The sequence below is a fragment of the Carassius carassius genome, chromosome 10 (assembly GCF_963082965.1).
Source record: "Carassius carassius chromosome 10, fCarCar2.1, whole genome shotgun sequence".
NCBI classification, from domain to species: Eukaryota; Metazoa; Chordata; class Actinopteri; order Cypriniformes; family Cyprinidae; genus Carassius; species Carassius carassius.
Window position 1 is genome coordinate 17151888 of NC_081764.1, and position 22332 is coordinate 17174219.

Here is a 22332-nt window from a genome sequence, read left to right on the forward strand (position 1 = left end):
CCAATTTCACTTCTCTGTTTGCGATCAGATCATTTTAAGCTGCTAAACTTGGGGAAAGTTTTCAGTCCAATGATCCAGTAAGCGAATACATTTAAACAATCATTTATTATTCATTCGCCTTAAAACACAAGCTCTGTCATATTCTGTGACTGTCTCTGAAGAGCTTGAGCCCTCATGAGTTGTGCTGTGTGAAATACAGAATGTACAGAACTTCTGCAAATCCTACCACTGTATGGCCAGGGGATTCGCGAACTATGCTTCTCAGCTGGTTAACCAGTGTCTCGCTAGTGTAGTTTTGATAGATGAAGATTGTAATCAAGGTAAAGACACTTGCTGTGGTGAACAGGAGTTGTACAGTAAGCACGCATGAATGTATTATATAGCTTGTTTGCAATCACGTGATTCTGATGACATGCGAAATTCAGATGGAAGGCAGGAAGTGAAAAGCCGAATTGATGGGATAGAGGAAAGTCTGTACTGTACTGGTTTAGACACTATTACAATGTTATGTTGGATGTAATCCTTATGTTATGAAGAGGAGCGATTTTTCAACAAAATTTAAATACTTGTCTGCCATCAAGGCAGTGGATAGGCTAAGCAAATAGCAGCACATAAAACTCAAAAGGCTTAAGTTTCTGCTTGCAATTCTTATATAGAAAATTCACTTCCTGCCCTCCAGCTGCATTTCGCACCACAGCAATGACGTCATGTGCAAACAACCTACTGAAGTGTGTATGAGTGCTCTTGATGCACTGATCGCACATTGTATCTTTGCACAGGAACAGACATTTATGTACATTCAGGTTGTTTCCATCCACACACATTCAGGATAATGTTATGATTTGTCGTGTATGTTCCTTTGTTTAGTAATTCTGAATGGATCTGTGTACTGTAGTAGATGCAGTTAGCTCTAGGTGTTTGACATCTCTATGTGGTCCTGCTAGGTCACAACTTGATTTGTTAAAAATGTAAACAAGCTCTTTGCTGTTGCACTGTTCACATACTACAACCTTCCACAATGTGAGTTAATCACTTACATATGCGACTAAATCTTCACTCTGGGCAACTAAATTATTTCTAATATTAGCCAATGGCTAATCAATTCTCAGATTTTACTCTCCAGTATGTGAGTTGGAGGCTAAATATACAATATAATGTTCACTCGCCGAACACTCTCTGACTGAACGCTTATGAGTTTCTCTCTCCATCAAGTGATCTGTGATATTTTTCAGTTCAACTCAATGGATGCACAGTGTACCTGTGTTTGACGTACCATACCATATGTCCACTTTTCCCCAGACCTTTTGGACCTGTCTCCACCCACAAAGCCAGGGGGCTGTCCTCTTTTTGATAACCTAACATATGGTCACCCTAGAGTCAGCCATATGCTGTTGCATGGTTGGGGTTACAGCTGTAAATGCTTCTCACTGGCATGAACCCAGAGCCTTAATTAAGGGAATTAATGTAATGAATAATCTGTTAGAATCCCAAACACAGCTGGAGCGGACATACAGTTCCTCTACATATATATATATATATATATATATATATATACATGCTCACACGCACATACCTAAACAAACTCCCCAATACTTATTCATGCCCACTTCAGTTCTATCTCACACATGTGCAAATTCACTAATGCCTACGCAAACATTTATACAAACTTAAACATATAAACACAACACTCCTGTCCCTTGTGTCGTGCTGTCCTCTTTCTACTTATGTGCCCTTCTCCCTGTCCCTGCTGGTCCAGCTGATTGTAAAAGCTGTTTTTGCTGCGCCACTGTGAGTAATTACACAATGCTGGCCTAGAATCAGAGAGCTGAGAAGTTCCCCAGCTTAGAGACCCCACTGCAGCCCCCAGGCACAAACCAGCAACCATCACCATGGAGCACTGTTTGACCACAGTCACAGCTGCTGTGGTGAAGACCTACTGGGAGGAAAAAACGGGACACAGGCAGTGTCCACACGCAAAATGCAAACACAAACACATGTTCACATGCACAATTTTGCTTCAATTGGGCTTGGAATTTACAATCACCTTCAACAGCATGGGATGTAAACAAACAAGTGAATAAGTATAACACATATGAACACTGTAATTTTAAAATTAAACTATCAACTACAAGAAGAAATGAACCACATGAATGGGATTCTTATAAAATAGTGGTTAACACAATGGCCTATTTAGGAAATGCCTGTTTCCAATAAAGAGCATAACTGCTGTGTGACATGACACAATCACAGTTATCAGAAAGGAATTAGATCTTTAAAGGAATAGAGCTCCAATATTTTTAAATCTGTACTTATTTATTCACATTCATGTCGTCTTTCTTCTGTAAAATACAAATGCAGAAATTCTGAAGACTCTACTGGTTGTTCTTTTCAATGGAACTGCAATTAGCGGGGACTAAGGCATTCAAGCTTCAAGAAGCATGCAAATACATCATCACACCAAAAGTTACAAAAGTTGTCCAGACCTGTGAACTGTGAAGCCATATAAAAGCGTTCTGTATCAAACAGACTGAACATTTGGTTGTTATTCTCTAATAATCTTCACATCCAATGAGCTTTTAAAAGAGCTGTTAACTGCTGAAAATAGATAAAGTGGCTTCTACTTTTTAAATAACAAATCAAATTTTGATCCATCTCATGAAAAAGCAATCAGTGGGTTGCTGAAAAGCTGTGAGATCTGACACTACTGAGTGTGGCAAAGGACAAGTTTTGAATTGCTAAGTGCTGGTGCAAGAAGGAAGATAGTGATGTGTAAGGAAAAAAGTGGGAAAAAGAAATGACTTATGGCACTCCTGCAAAATCTAGATCTATAAACAAAATAAAAGTTACACAGTCTTATTATATTTTAAGGTGTCATGTCCGCTCTCTGATCACCCCGTTCTTCGGTGTGTGCGTGTGTTTCTGTATAGGTCTGCAGCTCGTGTGCACATGGTGTTTTGTTTTGGTTTTGATCATTCGTCTTGCACCTATCTGTGGCGTTCCTCCCTCCCCCTCATCACTACTGTTTCCGCTTCTAATTGTTTGACTCCGCTCACCTGAATTCAATGTCTGTTCATCTCTTGCTCCCCTCCCTCATTTCCTAGACCGGGCACCGGCATACTTCTGAAGAGTTTTGTTTGCTCCGTCACTGGCTCTCTCGTGGCTTCCTCCCCTCACCGCTCTCTACGCGGCCGCGCCGTTGGGCGTCCCTTGCCGGGCATTTTTGCAAGGACATTGAAGTCTCTTATTTTTGTTGGACCTTTTTCCTCATTTCCCGGCCTGTTTTGTTCGTTGGAGGGAGCTTTTCTTTTGACTTTTTGAATAAATTGGTCTCGCATTGTAACCTGCATCTGTGTCCAGTTGTGTTCCTGACAGAACGATCTGACCAAGATGGACACAGCAGGTGCAGATCCTCTCAGAACCGCAGTCACCCAGCAGGGTGTTCTTTTTGGCCAGCACGAAGCCAGACTGACGAACACCACAAGGGAGGTGGAGTTTCTAGCCAACCAAGTGGCTGAGCTGACCAACCGCATCCAAGAACTGCAACGAGAGGCTGCTCAGGGTGGTGCCGTTCACCATCTTCCTCGCCATGAGCCTGAGCCCCGATGCAATAACCCACCACCCTATGATGGGGACCCCAATTCCTGCCGGGCCTTCTTGTCCCAGTGTTCTGTGGTGTTTGCCTTGCAGCCACGCATATACGCACTTGAGATGTCCAAAGTGGCTTTTGTATTGACTCTTCTAACCAGCAAGGCTAGAGATTGGGGAACCTCCGTCTGGGAGACTAAAGCTCCGTGTTGTGCTTCTTTTAAAGATTTCCGCCAGGAGATGGAGAGGCTATTCGACCGCTCTGCCAGAGGTCAGGAAGCGGCTGACCAGCTAGCACGGCTCCGTCAGGTGGGTCGCTCCGTAACAGACTATGCAATTCATTTCAAGACTCTGGCAGCTACCTGCGATTGGAATGAGGAGGCCTGTCGAGCTATGTTTCGTGCTGGGCTAGAGGATGACATCCAGGATGAGCTGGCCACTCAGGACCTGCCACGTGATTTTGACGATCTTGTTAACATGGCGTTGCGGATCGAGGGTCGCCTTCGACGCTGTCGTCAACGCCTGGCAGTTCGTGCACCCTGGAGGACTGAGGAGTCGTCATCTGTTTCCCCCACAGAAACCACTGAGCCTGAGCCCATGCAGGTGGGGCGCCTTCGGCTCACTCCTCAACAGAAGCAGCAACGCCTCGCCCTAGGGCTATGTCTGTATTGCGGCAAATCAGGTCACTTCGCAGCAGGCTGTCCGCTAAAAGTCAAGGCTCACCAGTAAAAAGGGGGATCCTGGTGAGCGCTACCCCTTTATTGCACCCCCCCTCCTCTCGCACTCTCCTTCCTGTCTCCATTCAGTTTGGTGATGTCCTTAACTCCTGTACTGCACTGGTTGACTCGGGAGCTGAGGGCAACTTTATGGACCTCTCTCTAGCCACCCGCTGGGGAATTCCTGCAATTCCTCTTTCCGAACCTATTCCTGCCCGTTCATTGAATGGCACTTTGATCACCACTGTCTCCTATGCTACTCCTCCTGTCAATCTTATAGTCTCGGGCAATCACCGTGAGGTGACCACGCTGTACCTTCTTGAATCCCCGAGTGCTCCCATAGTTCTGGGGCACCCGTGGTTGGTGCAACATGGCCCTCACGTGGATTGGTCCAGCAACTCTGTCTTGTCTTGGAGTAAGTTTTGTCTTGCGTCTTGTTTGGGTGCTGCCTCTTTCCCTGTGTCTGTGTGTCCTGTCTTGCAGGTGGAGGCTGCTGATTTGAAGGGGGTCCCGGTGGAGTACCACGACCTGTGCCAGGTGTTTAGTAAGTCCCGGGCCACCTCCTTACCTCCACATCGCCCTTATGATTGTGCCATTGAGCTCCTCCCAGGCACTTCTCCGCCCAGGGGTCACTTGTTTTCCCTTTCAGGTCCTGAAAGAGAGGCCATGGACAAATATATTAATGAATCCCTCAAAGCCGGTCTCATCCGACCCTCTTCATCTCCTGCAGGTGCTGGGTTCTTCTTTGTCAAGAAGAAGGACGGCTCCTTGCGTCCTTGTATAGATTATCGAGGCCTGAATGACATCACTATTAAAAACAGGTACCCCTTGCCTCTTATGTCGTCTGCCTTTGAGCTATTGCAGGGAGCCAAGGTCTTCACCAAGCTAGACCTTCGGAATGCCTATCACCTAATCCGCATACGTGAGGGGGATGAGTGGAAGACAGCTTTCAACACACCCACGGGACACTTTGAGTACCGGGTCCTACCATTTGGTCTGACCAATGCCCCAGCTGTCTTCCAGGCCCTGGTTAACGACGTGTTGAGAGACATGGTGAATCGCTTTGTCTTCGTGTATCTTGATGATATCTTGATATTTTCCCCATCTCTGCAGGTACACACTCAGCATGTTCGCCAGGTGTTACAACGGCTGCTAGAGAACCAGCTCTATGTTAAGGCGGAGAAGTGCGTCTTCCATGCCCAGTCGGTTCCGTTCCTGGGGTTCGTTGTTTCCGCGGGGGAGATCAAAGCGGACCCCTGTAAGGTAAGGGCCGTTGCCGAGTGGCCAGCTCCTGACTCTCGTAAAGCTCTGCAGCGGTTCCTGGGGTTTGCCAACTTCTATCGGCGGTTCATCCGGAACTTTGGTCAGATTGCTGCACCTTTAACGGCACTCACCTCTCCCAAGGTACCGTTCAAGTGGAATACTGGGGCACAGGAGGCCTTTGATAAATTAAAGTCCCGTTTTATCTCTGCTCCTGTCTTGTCTATTCCAGACCCTGAACGTCAATTCATTGTTGAGGTGGATGCCTCCGATGTCGGAGTGGGCGCGGTCCTATCTCAGCGGTCGCACGAGGACGGAAAGGTGCATCCCTCTGCCTTCCTCTCCCACCGCCTGAGTCCCCCAGAACGGAATTACGACATAGGTAATCGGGAGTTGTTGGCGGTCAGGCTGGCTTTGGGGGAGTGGCGTCACTGGTTGGAGGGCGCAGCTCGGCCCTTCCTGGTCTGGACGGATCACAAAAACCTCGAGTATATCCGTTCGGCCAGGAGGCTGAGCTCCCGACAGGCTCGCTGGGCCCTCTTCTTCGGCCGGTTCAATTTCACGCTGTCTTACAGGCCCGGGTCCAAAAATGTTAAGCCTGATGCTCTTTCTCGTCTCTTCGAGGCTCCTGGGAGGGAGGAGTCAGCAGAAACCATCTTGCCCAAGGGGGTGGTGGTGGCATCCCTCTCTTGGGACATCGAGAGACGAGTAGAGGAGGCCCTAATTAAGGGGCCTGTGCCGAAGGGGGGTCCAGCGGGTAATCTGTTTGTTCCCACCAAGTTGCGTTCTGAAGTCATCCAGTGGGGTCACTCGTCCAGGCTGGTTTGTCATCCAGGAGTCCGGAGGTCGCTGGCTGCCATCCGCCAGCGATTCTGGTGGCCATCCATGGCCAAGGATGTCAGGCAGTTCGTGGCTGCCTGCTCGGTGTGCGCTCAGAACAAGACTTCCAATGCGCCTCCCGTTGGTCTGCTCCACCCGTTGCCCATCCCTTCTCGCCCCTGGTCACATTTGGCCCTTGATTTTGTCACTGGCCTTCCGGAATCTAAGGGTAACACTGTCATTCTTACGGTGGTGGACCGTTTCTCTAAGGCGGCCCATTTCATTCCCCTTCCCAAGCTCCCCTCAGCCAAAGAGACTGCTCAGGTGATGGTTGATCACGTGTTCCGGATTCATGGTCTTCCGGTCAACGTGGTCTCTGATAGGGGTCCCCAGTTTGTCTCTCGGTTTTGGAGGGAGTTCTGTCGGCAGATCGGGGCCTCTACGAGTCTGTCTTCAGGATTCCATCCCCAGACCAACGGGCAGTCCGAGCGGGCAAACCAGGATTTGGAACGTACTCTTCGCTGCCTGGCATCCCAAAATCCCAGCTCCTGGTGTCAACAGCTATCCTGGGTAGAATACGCCCATAACTCCCTTCCGGCTTCTGCCACAGGTATGCCCCCATTCCAGTGTTCTGTCGGTTATCAACCTCCCTTGTTTCCCACACAGGAACCCGAAGCTGCGGTCCCATCTGCTTTGGCCTTCGTCCGACGGTGTCGACGCACCTGGAAGAGGGCTAAGGCGGCCTTGGCCCAGGCTAGTAGGCGGACTAAAGCAGCGGCCGACCGTCACCGGACTCCTGCTCCCCGCTATGTGTGTGGTCAACGGGTATGGCTCTCCACCAAGGACCTGCCTCTCAGGGTAGCCTCACGCAAGTTGGCACCCAGGTTCATTGGCCCATACCGGATCACCAAGGTCCTGAGTCCGGCGGCGGTACAGCTCAAGCTCCCTACCACGCTTGGTCGGGTGCACCCTGTTTTCCATGTTTCCAGGGTTAAACCTGTGTTCCATTCCCCTCTTGTTCCTTCTGCCCCAACCCCCCCTCCCCCCGTCTAGTGGATGGCTCCCCGGTCTATACGGTGCGGAAGTTGCTAGATGTCCGACGTAGGGGTCGGGGCTTTCAATATCTTGTGGACTGGGAGGGCTATGGCCCAGAGGAGAGGAGCTGGGTTCCGGCCCGGGACATCTTGGATCGGACACTGGTCGAGGACTTCTACCGGCGACGAGGTGAGCCCCTTCCTGTGGCGCCTGGTGGCGTCCGTCGGAGGGGGGGTACTGTCATGTCCGCTCTCTGATCACCCCGTTCTTCAGTGTGTGCGTGTGTTTCTGTATAGGTCTGCAGCTCGTGTGCACATGGTGTTTTGTTTTGGTTTTGATCATTCGTCTTGCACCTATCTATGGCGTTCCTCCCTCCCCCTCATCACTACTGTTTCCGCTTCTAATTGTTTGACTCCGCTCACCTGAATTCAATGTCTGTTCATCTCTTGCTCTATTTATTCTCGTCTGTCGCGCCTATCGGTGCCAGATCGTTGTTCGTAAATAGTCCCGGTGTAGTCTTTCTGTCTGATCCTGTCAAGCCTTGTTCTGTCGTGCCATTGTTTGCTGCTACTGGTTTTGTTTTGTTTTTCTATTTTTCCCCTCCCTCATTTCCTAGACCGGGCACCGGCATACTTCTGAAGAGTTTTGTTTGCTCCGTCACTGGCTCTCTCGTGGCTTCCTCCCCTCACCGCTCTCTACGCGGCCGCGCCGTTGGGCGTCCCCTGCCGGGCATTTTTGCAAGGACATTGAAGTCTCTTATTTTTGTTGGACCTTTTTCCTCATTTCCCGGCCTGTTTTGTTCGTTGGAGGGAGCTTTTCTTTTGACTTTTTGAATAAATTGGTCTCGCATTGTAACCTGCATCTGTGTCCAGTTGTGTTCCTGACATAAGGTACAGAATGTTGCCTACTGCAACAAATGCAACAAGATGAGGTCAGATGTGTCATGTAGGTGTATGGGAATTGGAAAAAATAGCCTATTGGTGTACACTAGAGTTAGACAGAATCATACTGAAACATACTGAGAAAATTGCATAGATCTCTACCTGTGAGAGTTTGCAGGTGGGGGTGGGTCAAAATGTAAAAGTTGAAGGCGAGAATGGGAAGAAATATAATCTTTTTTTTAGCCGGAGCAAGTGAATGTGGGACATAATCTTGCAGGAGCTTGTTCAGACTTCTACATGAAATATAATGCAAGAATCATTTTGAACAGTTTTGTGAAGCTTGAATGTTCCAGTCTACATTCATTTGAACTGTATGGAAAAAAGCAACCAGTAAATTATTCAAAATTTCTCCTTCTGTGTTCCACAGAAAAAACTCATATGGGTTAAGAAAAATACAAGGCTAAGCAAATGACAGGATTTCCATTTTTGAACAATTCCTTTTGGAACAATGGCTATTTAGGACAAGCAGATCTGAGCTGCTTAGATGTCAAGCCTAAATTAAATGTCATGCAAATAGTAAAATACTTTCTAGGAAGTTTGCTCTTCTGTTCCCAAAGTCAAAAAATAAAGAAAAAAAAACACACAGTCAAACAGGGAAAAGAGAGAAATATGAAAAAGGACTCTGGGATGATCCCTACTTTGAGGAATGATTCTCTGGAGCGTCAATCATTTTTATGACTCACAGACAGCTGACAGATCCAGCCTCACTGGCTCAGCTCCACTCTCGACCACTGCTAGGCTTAAACGTTTTATGTAGGCAAGGAAACAAACCCTAAACACTGAGTCAAAGACAGTAAACCATTTTCACTCTAACAAAACAAGCATATCAGTGGCAATCATGTTTGACAAGACCTTTACAGAAAAAGTAATGGGGATTAGGTCAAAAGCACAGAGCCTGGAAGCTGCCATGTCCTTCATCAAAACGTCTCCATCTAGTCTGTGAGTCTGGATCAATTCAGAGGGATTTTCTGACAAATAGCATCACATTTTAGCTACAAAAAGCTTTTTTCCCCAATTGTTTGGTGATTTATCTCTCAGCTAAAGAGCTTGTTGCCCTGTTATGACTGTTTTTCTACAGTGCTGCATTTGGTTTACTTTTCTGCTTTATCATACATCTACAACTTACATTTGGGTAACTCCTACAAAAACACACAGGGAGACTGTCTCATACAATCCTGGTCCAAAAACTGCCTTAGAGCTGTAAAATATATACCCACGCAATCCCCTGACACACACCAAGCGTACACACTCCCACACAAATACACACACACGTACACGGCCCTAGTGCCTGAGAAACTGCAAACTGGCAGTTGTCCGATATCTACACAGAAAGGTCAAAGTTCACATTAACATTTTCTACATCCTCCTGAGATGATGCAGCTTTTCAAACTGGGTCAAGGTTTATCCCGGATCAGGGGCAATTTTCAAGGGTCACAAGAGATTGCTGTGATTTTACCAGGAGACAGAGGTGCGCTTTCAAGTGCAAAATCTCACTCTGTACCCAAATATTTCCATTCCCACTCTTGTTAAGAAGGCCACTCTCAAACTGTCTCGGACTTTATGGGGTTGGCTTGTACTTTTCAATAAGTCCAGTGTCATAAGATGCGCCACAGCATGTTTATTCTACCACAATGGAGTTGGGACCCTCCCCAGGAGACAGCGAGGGATCATTCACAGATCAGAGCCCCTAAAGCCAGCTTTTTTTAAAGTATTTGTCAGATTTAAGAACAAGAAACATCTCAAAGGACTCTCATTCTCATTTCATCACTTATTTTAGCAGAGATGCTGAGTCAAATAAACTGGATAAACCAAGAGGTTGGTAGTAAAAACTAGCCCACCTGAATCTATTTAAATGTAAGTCTGTGATTTACAGCTTAATCAACACTAAGTAGCACTTTATACACAGTTTTGCAGGTATACACTGACATCTGTAAGATAAGCGAAGATAAAAAAGAAAGAATTGTTTAGAGCTGTCAGGCAATTTAGAATTTTTATCAAATTAATTACATGATATGCAAATTAATTTGACTAAATTCAAATGATTTGCATATACTAATGTTCAAAAGTTCTGTTAGGCTCACCACGGCTGCATTTATTTGATAAAAAAAAAAAAATTGTGAATACTTTTCTATTTTAATATGTTTATAAATTACAATATGTAAAATTTAATTTATTCCTATATGATGCATGCAAAGCTGAATTTTCAGCAGCCTTTCCTCCAGTCTTCAGTGTCACATGATCCTTCAGAAATCATTCCAATATATGCTGAATTGGTTTCCTATCAGTGTTGAAAACAGTGAATAATTTTTCTTTTTTAATGTCTGTCAAAACAACAACAATTATTTGAAATAGTTTTTTTGCAACAATGTAAAAATATGTACTGTCACTTAGTCAGAGTTAGGACTGCACGATATATATCGTTTCAGCCTCGATATCGCAATGTGTACATCTGCGATAGTCACATCGCAGGATGTGCGATGTTTAGCATACTGATTATTATATTTATACTCATCGATGGCATTTTCTATGCTTATTTACTGACTTACAAAATCACCCCAATCATTGCTTTTTGTTCCTCAAATATAGCTAATCAAATCATCTGGTGATTTTATACACACACACACACACACACACACACACTCACAAGCACACACACACACACACACACACAAACACACACACACACACACACACACACACACACACACACACACACACACACACACACACACACACACACCACACATCACAATGGGAGTTTCTTCCAATATCGTGCAGCCCTAGTCACAGTAGTGTGCATTTTTGCTGTTGGGCCTCATCCAGCTGTTTTTTGAACAAAGAAACATACTAGCACAAAGCATAAAGTCCAAAAACTTGAAACACTTTCCATGTTCTAACAGAGCTCTCTGTGGTACGCACACAGAAAACACACAGTGACTGATGCTTCAGTTGGGAATGACAGATTCAATGGATCACACTCCACCAGAATATGTCATTCCCACATCAAGACAGATTGAGGCTTAATATATACAGGGAATAAGTAAGCATCTAGGATTCATTACCTCGTGTTAATATACTGGCACCAAGCATATAGTTATGTGTCTGTTACTATAACAACTTTAAGTTAACATTCATATGTATGGGGTCATTTGACTTCACAATGTCAGCACATTCACACTAGAGAGTTTTCAACTGGCAACAAAGAGAGACAGACAGACATGTCTCCACTCTCACAGTGCATGTGACATAGGTCTTTCTTCTCCAAGAATATAAATATGTGGATTAAAAAGGACTATTTATACCAGCCAGACTAATTGAATTTAATTTATAGCTCATTTCTTAAAATAGGTTCCACTGGCAATGTGCACAGTTGGCTTTCATTAAACTTGGCGAGGAAAAAGAGGGCACTGTTATCACAAATGACAGCTTTGTGTTCTATGAAAAATTCACATTTTCTTTCACAGCCCCATAAGAGGACGCAAATGACCTTTTTATTTTCCACCAAACAGCGTAGTGGGGGAAAGAAAGAGTGGCAAAGGTGGTGCTGTAAACTTCAGAAAGTGAAAGAGAACTTTCCTACAAACTTTATGTTCTCCAAAATAGTTTATTTTTATATTTACACTTTAATTTGGACAAAATTGTACAGAAACAGTCATGCTAGTTAATTCAACTGAACTTGGTTTGAGGGTCTTTTATGCTTTACGAAAGAGGCTTTAATGAAGTACCCTACTTCTCTACAACAAAAATAATTTAGAGATAAAATCCCACTGTGAAATGTAATTACAAGTTAATTTCTGATTCTAAAATGTTGACATCAGAGAGCTGCTACTTTGATCACGTTTAATGAAATGTAGATGCAGAATAAACTACAGTATGGCTCTGGCTCAGTTTACATCAATCCTTCATAAACGCAAGGGTGTTCATTCCATTTTTCAAAGCCCAAAGTCCGGCTTCAAGCAGAAATAAATATATTTAATTCCATGTGACACAGTTGATTTTCACATGGCCCTTTACCACTGTTTGTTTATCAAAAACTCCGAACAGGTTTTCCCTCTCGGAAAGAGCACTGGGGTTGTGATGTTTGCTGTGCACATATTCCATTTCAAAGCCATGTGGCTCCCTCTTTTTCTGTCAAAGAGCCTCTGTAACTCCCTCTCTTGATCTCTTCCCTACACACACATCTGTCTATCCACCAACATGTGAAGAAAAAATTAAGGAAAATAGAAATAGAGTCCAAAGGTGCTCAATCAACCTCTCACATTATTAGCGATGGTCCCTCCTGTTTTAAATCCCTTAAAAACTCTTGGACAGGGGGAAACACATACTTAAATTATTTTCTTGTACTGAAACTGCCGTAGTTCAGAGTGCATGAAACCCCTGCCACCAGGTTACTGATAGACAATCCCTCAGTGTCCATTACAGAAAGTCTAGAGAGAGTTTGAAGGCAATAATCTACATTAAACCGCCATGTTATGACTTCCAAGGAGGCAAATATGCAGACCTCAGAAACACTGCATCAATCACATGCTTACACTGGATAGAGGTTCATGTTTTGTATTAAGCACTGTGTGTTAAAGATATTAACCATACTGCCAGTGGACAAGATCACATTCCCTATATATCAGGTTGATTTTGATTTGATTTCTGATGCACCTCTGGGAATGCATTTGGGCAGGGGTTGACAAGACTGATAGACAAAGGTGGATAGAAAACCATGGATAATGTAGGTTATGAGATCACAGAATCACTTTATTTTTCAACAAGGAAGTTATTTCCTGTGAATGTAGGAGACTTCTGACTCATTAGCCGCTATCCACCTTTTACCTATGCAAATTATGGGAGTAGCTTCCATTAAACTGTAAACAATCAGTGACTGGCAATAAAATTGTTTAAAGAGGACAACAGATGCCTATTTTCCACAAGCTGGTATGATTCTTTAGGGTCTTCATTATATATCTGTAACATACTTTGGTTAAAATTCTTCAAAGGTCGAGTAAAACAACACCCTTTTTACCTTGTCAAAACAGTTCTGTTCAAAGTGACTCATCTCTGTGCAAGTCTCTTTAAATGATAATGAGCTACTGCCCACTCCATCCCTCTCTTTCGTGAGGTGTGTTGACACAAGACATGAATTCCTGCCTTGGACTCCGTGTATGGCTTGGAGGTGGTCTTATTCAAATAGCTAGCTATCTATATAGAAACCGGGTGTGCCTCACACATCCTGAAAAGTGAAGCTGTTGGCTCTTTGATCGCCCTCTGGTGGCTGGCTGCAGTACATGTAAACGAATTGGACTTGAGTCAAAATAGTCATTGTTATCATGCTGATATGTGTTCAATTGTTCGTTTTTGTGATGAGTTTAACTTTAGCTAGTAATTTGATGCTATAAAAATGGGGCGTGTCGTTATGGTTGATTGGGTCTGTGGGAGTTTGGGCGGGAGTTTGATACCGCGGCTCCACCTCAAGACACTACAGTGCAGACTCTGGCTCCAAATGACATCATTTACATCATTAAGATGGCATCAGCCATACTGAGATGCTTTGGCTTCACTTTTCTATAGAGGAAGGAAGTGGAGACGCGTGGTCCATCTTTTTTTCCAGTCTATGGTAGAAACCTACTGCAAACAAACAGCTGACTGTGTTTTCTTTTCAGCTTTTCTAAGCTGGCAGACATGTCAGAAACCTAAAAAAAAGCTAAAAAAGTGACCACAGGACATTGCACCCATCTTAAAATGGCTACTTCCGCAATAATAATATGCCATGTCATCACTCTCAAATTAGCTCAAACTGTGTTTAAGAAGGTGGGGCATAGAGGAGAAACAATAGTTTACAGTTTGTGGAAAATAATGTTTTTTTTTTTTTAACCTTAAACCGCATACACACATTTCATTACACCAAATACACAAAATAGTATTCTTTTTAACAGCATCATATTACCCCTTTAAATGGCCACCATAGTCACCAAATCTCAATTTGAACAATTTGCACATTTGGGTTGTAATGGACCGGGAGATTCGCATCACAATTGTGTAAGTGACAAATCTGCAGCAACTGTCTGATGCTATCAAGTCAATATGGACCTAAATCTCTTATCCCACATGGAAAAAACCTATATAAACATATATGTTTCAATATAGGTTTTGATATAGGTTTTTAATATATGTGACATATATAAAATTGGCCGTTTTCCTATATTATATGTACATATATGTACACATATGCACATATATATGTACATATATGCACACATATATTTACACATATATGTACATGGCATGGCATTTTCTTCCACATTGATCTGGCGTTTTGGAAGAGTGAAACCGATGTTTTGAAACCGGGTCCCAGAGTGGATATATTTGAAAACGCCGCCTTTGCGTTTCGTCTGGACGGCGAATCCGTACATTTTCTGAAAATATGACATCATCAGCCCACGTCTCGCCCCTAGTCAAACACCACTACATCACATAACAGCAACAAAAACATGAACAAACACTGAACGATTGTATTTTTTTAACTAACATTAACACGGATTAATAAATGTATTGTTCCATGTACGTTTGTGTACCACGCGCAAGGTTTATCAGCAAATCCATGTCTTCTTCTCCGTTTTAAGTGTATCTCTGTGGCAGAATTACAGCGCCACATGCTGGTCTGGCATGTATACTACATCGGTTTCGTGTGGACGTGGATATTTCTTGAGACGAGGGAAAAAAAGATCGCGGGTCCATCTCCGTGTGGACGGGGCCAAAGAAGTAACGAGTAATTACGGTTATGGATAGAAATGTAGTGGAGTAAAGAGTACAATATTTGCCTCTCAAATGTACTTGAGTAAAGTCATGAGTACTCCCCAAAAATGATACTCGAGTAAAGTACAGATCCCTCAAAATTGTACTTAAGTACTGTACTCAAGTAAATGTACTCCGTTACTGTCCGGCTCTGTATATCATGTTAATATATTGCCATAGTTAAATTCCATAACATGCCAATTACATGTGATACCAATTTCACATGTTCTCACATATTTTTTTTTGTTAATTCTTAGTTTTTGCTTTGATAATAGAAAATATGAGCTAGGCATCATGTATGACAGTCAAAAATGAGATATGAGCTACAAAATGACCAGATCCTGCCGTTAGCTATATAGAAGACATATCTTCTATATATCTTATATGTGGATATGAAGAAGCAATACAGGAGACCTATATTTCCTGTATATGCACATATATGCACCTCAATTTTGCCTATATGTGGCATATATACGCATTTATGCCGCATATATGCAGTATATATATGCATATATGCAGCATATATATGCATATATGCAGCATATATATTATCATATATGTGCATATACGCAGCATATATGTGCATACACTGCATATAGGTTTCATATATGCGCATATATCCACATATAGGTTCTTTCCATGTGGGATGTTACGTAACATACACACATTCATCAAAATTGGATATTTAAAAATGCTTTCCCTAATATTGACAGATAAATGTATTTCCCTGTTTTAGAAATATTCCAGGAAACACTAATGATAGGGATTAAAAGGAAAAAAAAGTAGAAAACGTTTTAAAATGCCAAAAAATAATAAAGATATATGAGTGAGGGTTAACAGTTAAACTATTTGCAGTGTGTTTATGATTAGGACAATTAATTAAAATAATATGAGAACAAATACCAGTTTGCCATTGAAAAAGCACAGCGGACTGTTTTTGTACAGATAAAATAACTGGAAGCAGCTGGCCTTGCACATTCAATAAAAAAATGCCCGCTCCTGCTCTTACATCAAAAATATGGTGGATACATGTGCCACTGCATTAGGGCAATAATTAGCTTTTTTATTTCTAAATAACAAACTGTATGAATTCTGCTTTATATGTAGTCAATTTTACACAATGATTCACCATCATGTGGTCAAGTGTGTTTATCTGCCCAAATGTTCTATCCAACAGATTTACTGAAGAACTGGAAGTCCAGAGACCCAAGGGCATGTGTGTGAGGTTTGTACAAATGCTCCTACCCGGCTAGTTCGAGTAGCTTGCCTGCCGAGCAGCTGATCTCTGTCTGTGCACATCTGAGAAAGCAGATCGCCTCAGCAGCCGGTTCTCCTCCACCTCGCTGCTCTCGCCTGATACATCACCAGAGGAACAGCATGGCAGCAGCCATGCATGTGTTCTCCCGATACCCCAGCTGACCCATCATGATCTCATTCAGAGTGTAGAGTACCTGAGGGCGTATCAGCCAGGTTTCTGGTGATGATCTCACGGATGCGGGCAGGAACTGTGTGGCATTGAACTCCTCCTCATTTCCCCACAGAGTGCAAGTCTTCTCCTCTGCACTGCTATTTGGGTTAGGCAGTGTCTCCTCCAGCTTCTGCATTATCATCATCAGTGTAAGAAGAGGGGCTCACGCACTAAAATCAGGTGACCTAATCTCACTGCAAATCTAAAAACTCCAAAAGTTTTGATGCCTTTAAATAAAACGTGATGTATTATTTAATTTAGAATGAATTATTTAGCGTAAATCCCTCATCATGTCTGTCTCTGTTTCAGTTTCATTGGATGTCACAACAGCACAAGATAATGAATCACCTGTCTTCAAGTTTCACAGAAGAACCTGAACCTGACCCACTGATCGACCTTAATTTGTTGTAACATTGCAAGACTCGTTAATATTAAATCAAGCTCTCTCCTCTTTCATTCACACATGCTGTTTTGAATAGGTAACAGTGCAATAGCTTATTTAAGTTACAGCTGGTGAAGATGAGTTTTCCTGCTGGAAAACATGCACCTGAATCCCGGCTTCCAGTCCTTCATCCCCTTCACAACTCATCTGGAAACTGGTAGTGATCCAGTGCTCTTTAGTAAGCAACGTTTTTTTTTTTTTCAGTTGTCCTCAATTCGTGCCGAGACGTAAAGTGTTTTAAACACTTAAACAGGGTATAGCAAGCTGATATGCATGCTAATAAAGTTTTAAAGGCATTAAATGTTTTACTTTATAGGAATAGGATGCTTGTAGAGTGCTTTGCACTAAATATCAATGCTTTAATAATTAGCATAAGCAAATTAACTCAAAATATTTCGTGCTAGAATAAAGCCACAAGTGCAAATGTTGCAATCACAGCACAAGCCCAAGGTGAGTACTGTGGTTGCCCAGAAAACTGGACGCTCTGGCGTGTTGTCCTGAGAAATAAAACGCAAGCTTTCCAGCTTCTATAGATACCCACTCTGCAGGTCACGGCTTCACAAATTGATTCCAGTCTTTATTGGCACTTTGTTAAAAATCCATTGCAATTAATGAAAACAAACAAGGGGTTTTAAATAGCGAGTTTTTGTAGTAGACATCATAAAACTTTTTTTTTCTGAATAAAACAACATATATTTCGAAATCAATGCAATCAAACAAAAAAGACTTTGAAAGTTGCCAAGAACATAAGAAAAATATATATTTTTATAAGGTCATTTAATTCATAGGTTTTAATTAACCACATAAAGGCGAAGAACAGATTGCTAAATTATGTAAAAAGAAATGTAAAACATGTATAATGTTTATATCACATTGCCAATCTCACAATACAAAATTAAACTTTGTTTTTGCAGCAAAACCTAAGCCAGAAATTAGGGGACAGAACAGATATTAAGTCTCATTAGGGAAGATTTCAGTCCACTGGGAAGTGTCTAGGAAGATGGAACAACAGCCACTGTAAGTCCAGAGCCTGGGAAGGAAGCACTCCACCTTCCAAGTGTTGGATGCTCGGTTGTATGCTTCCACTTCCACACCGTAATCCCCCTCCATGCCCTTCCAGTGACCCCCAGTCACATACAATTGCCCACCTAGAACCACCAAATCACCATTTTCATGAAGAGTGTGTAGAAACTGAATCTGGGAAGAAAAACAGCAAACATTGAAAGAAAGAAAAATCAGTAATCAGTCACAACATAATATTAAGATTCAGCTAACTTTGTAAATGCTTCTAGATTTTTGGTGTAAAAAGAATTATGAATATCATCTATAACTCACTTTTTCCCACATATTACCCTCTGGATTATACAGATAGACCTTTTTGGTGTTATCTGCTACAAGGTAAATGACTCCATCCATAGAAACAGAGCGGGGAGAAGAGAGATATTTAGGAATAAAAGGAGAACAGATGATACACCAGCTATCTGTTGAAGAAGAGAACATTATTAACAAAAGTATACACAGTATTGAATTCTAGTCAAGATTATATGTTGGCAGTGCTCCATGAGTGACATTATAATTGTCTTGTAAAGTGTCTCATAAAATTGCTCTGAATTATTAGTCCCAACATAAAACTCTTTGTAATAATAGAAGATGTTATGACAAAAAATTTTTGTTTTTACTCATACTTGTAATGTGTATTAATAATACTTAAATACATCCTATCCATGGTGACATGTTGCCTCTTACCTATGACAGGATTGTAGCACTGCATAGTCAGGGCATTATATTTAACAGCACAAGAACCAATGAGGTAAAGCTTTCCTTCACATGATATGGCTGTAAAGTTAGTCACATACTTCAGTGCTGGGCCCGTAAGAGTCCAGCAATTGCTGAATGGGTCATAATGTTCAACTTCAACAATTTCCATAGTAGTTCCTGTAAATGAAAGACAATGGCGTTTGTTACATAAAAATGCCCAGTTCTGCATGGAGATCTAACCAAAAACATTTGTTTGAAGATACCAGTCAGAAACTGGTTTATTTGCTTACCCCCAATTACATAAATCTCTCCATTGAGAGTTGCAGAAGAATGGTTAGTCCTGGGCCGCAACATTGGGGCGACTGTGACCCACTTTCCCTCACGAGTGATGTACTTCCAGGTCTCTGTGGTGGACCAGGTGTTGGACTGAGACCCTCTTGATCCTCCTGTTCAGTTAGCAAAAGGTTGTGAAAGGGATTTTTTCTAATTCCTTGAAAATTCAGATAAGGATTTTGCTGATTTATTTGAATAAATTCTCAGTTCAACAGTTCTAGTTAGTGACCAGGCAACATCAGGCAATAATGACTCAAGATTCCTAGGTCATCACAAAGTTAATATTCTGCTTTATTGTGCTCTAGTCCCCACATTTCTAAAGTGGGTTCAGGTCTTCATGTGAGTTTTAGCAGGATTGTCTATAAGGCAGGGAACTGTTTTATCTTAGCATCTCCAAATCCTCAATGGAGATGACATTCCATTCATGTGTGCAATGAAAACATACATCTCACTGATCCTTTCCCAAAGTTCCTAGTCTCTATAAATACCCAGAAAATCTATCGATTTGTTTTTCTCTAGGTAAAAATAGAGAAATGATACTCTTTTTTTTATCATTTCATTCTCATTTCTACAGTCTCTCTTTTCTTGTCATTATGATTTGAGGCATACAGTCCACACCAACCAATCAGCACAGTATCCATATTCCAATATATATAGTATGATTTGTTAGATACAGACTTTAGCAACAACTAAATATCTTATGAAAAGTGTTCAGCTCACCTGTGACATACACATTGTTATTTAAGGAGACGACAGAATAACCCCATTTATTGTAGTTGGGAAAATCAGGTAGCTGAAACCACTGCCCTATGAAAAAAAAATGCACTTCTTCACAAGGCAAATGTACACAGTATGTAGAATTAAATATAGTAAATGAACAATGTGTAGTCTTTCACTGTTACATGCATCGCTGTTTATTTGTCAGCAAAATTCCAGCAAATGACGAAAAATGCATCTTCCACTGGAGTTTTGGCAGATCCAGGTTTTTTGTAAAAATACAGGTGGTGCTTCTGCATTTTTGTACCCCTGCTCACAAACAGTTGGATGAAGCCCAGTGCATTATGGGCGTAGCAAGTTTTTCTACCTTTTTGGGGGAACACCACAGCCTCTATTTATTGTTCTCTCTAGTCATGTAGCACTGGATTTTATATTGCCTTTTTACTGCTTAGTGTGTTTAAACTTGACTGGTAGTGTGCACATCAGATCTGTGTTCCACATTGATCTAATTCTCCTTTTATAAAATGTTTAAATAGAGTTGATGTATTAGCTAAAGCTGTCCTTACCAAGTTTTGGGTTGTAATAACCACAATTTCTGGGGTATAACCTCTCTCTGTCTTCATCTTCATCTTCATCATCATCTGAGTCATCGTCCAGCGAGCGACCACCCATCACAAATAAAACCTCCAGCAGGTTGAGTGTTTTCTCAGTGACTCTTTGCTCTGACTCACCTCCTGTCTTTTCTCGTTTCTGAAAAAAAAATCATACTAATAATAAAAATTGTAGTATGGAACACTATCTATAAGAAATCTTTACACAAAAGAGACTTGTCTGACCTCTCTGCATATTCTCTCCACAAACGCTTTGGATTGTAGCGAATATTGTACCAATGGCTCTTTGAGCAAGTTCTCAGTGAGGTAGGATTCTGTGAGGAGGGAAAGCTTAGCCAAGCCCAACAATTCTAGCAGGTGGCAGATCCGATTGTCTCTACAATGCCCAACCCAGGCCAAAACAGCCTCGACACAGGACCGATAATCTCTTATGTGCAGATCCTCATCCTTTAAACAGGCCACCAGCCTGTCTTTATCCAGCATCAAGAACTCCTCATGTTGTTGCACTGCCTCAAAGTTTTCAAGGAGGAAGCTCCATGCTTTGGCAACAACTTCAGGGCAGCCATGGATCTCTCCAAACTCAAGGATTCCCAAGCAGTTAGTGGCATCTATCTGGTGCTGCAGATATCGACTGCATACACTACGGACAGTGTGGAACTGGAGCTGGCTGGACGTGCAGATGAGTCCCTCTACATTGTTTTTGTTGATGGTGAGTTTCCCGGTATAAGCAAAGTCCAACAATAATGACAATACATTGGGATCTACATCATGAAGCTCAACACGAGCAGCAATGCTCTCCACAAAATCTCCTGAGAACATGGAATGGAAGTAATGGCTGCAGAGTGCAAGGATTCCCCTGTGACAGGGGAAATCCCGTCCACCAGCTCTCAAGGTGACATCCACAAGTTTGGGTTGAGAGCAGAGGGAGTGAAGACCCTCTAAAATGCTCTGGGGATGGGAAGAGAGGCAGAAGTCTAGATCGTCTATATTACGCACCATGACGACACTCTGACCTATGGCCTTAATGCATTCAGGTCCAACCAACAGATGTTTTAAGTGTTTATCTACAACACAAGACAAATGGGAATAATCAGTCACATGCAATCCGATTGCGACATTCTTGATCGTAGTGTAGCGAATCCTATAACCTAATGACAAATTTTCATCCTTTCTACATGGTAACGGAACATTTCAGGAACAAATTGGAAGAGAATGATGTCATGTTAGCACATCAGTATAAGTCAAAAAAAGGTTTTGCCAAAAACAATATATCTGATAGGCACACTGGGAGAGATTCATTTCTTTGCCTGAAAGAATTTGCACACAAAATATCCCAACCCCAACCTTATGACTGGAGAAACAACAGTGGATGTTAATCAATTCTATTTAACACAACAAGACTAGACAACATAGGAATTAAACTTACCTGCTCATAAATGAAAGCAGAAATCATACATTATTCACCGTACTTGTTTAGAAGGCAGACTTTTTTGTTGCTGCTGTCTGAGATGGGGGACAAGATGGGGGTCTTTTGCAGAGTCACTGGGACAGCATGCTTGTCTTTTACACTGCTATTTTTAGGCCAGACATTCTGCTGGGCTATACTTAGAATCGAAATAGTACGGTTAAGTGCCCAGCTGCTCTTAAAGAGATACAAACAAATTTCTGTGTAAGAGTTAGCAGTCAGATGATTATTTATTTAATCATTAGAGTAAGAAGCCGCCAACATTGGTGCAAATTAAGTCTCTAAATGTGCTGATTCCCAAGGAGTAACAAAAAATTTTACAGAAAAGGGCATTTCATTTGTTTTAAATCACATATGGATAATTCTGACAAAAAGGCAAACACTTCAGTTTTTGGCAGT

At 42.3% G+C, this 22332-nt stretch overlaps 1 protein-coding gene and 1 pseudogene across 1 annotated transcript; both read right to left on the reverse strand.

Annotated features, from left to right (window-relative positions):
- LOC132152304 (rootletin-like) overlaps positions 1 to 17196 on the reverse strand; it is a 37445-nt pseudogene extending 20249 nt beyond the window's left edge.
- Positions 17197 to 17598: 402 nt separating this feature from the next.
- Positions 17599 to 22049, reverse strand: LOC132151905 (kelch-like protein 30). The gene is made up of 8 exons (XM_059560428.1): positions 21895 to 22049; positions 20694 to 21532; positions 20424 to 20607; positions 19861 to 19947; positions 19098 to 19253; positions 18796 to 18984; positions 18385 to 18530; positions 17599 to 18246 (listed from the first exon to the last, which is right to left on the reverse strand). Exons 2-8 carry the CDS (start codon positions 21465 to 21467, stop codon positions 18001 to 18003), a joined length of 1782 nt encoding a protein of 593 aa, XP_059416411.1. The 5' UTR covers positions 21468 to 21532; positions 21895 to 22049; the 3' UTR covers positions 17599 to 18000.
- Between the last annotated feature and the right edge of the window lie 283 nt (positions 22050 to 22332).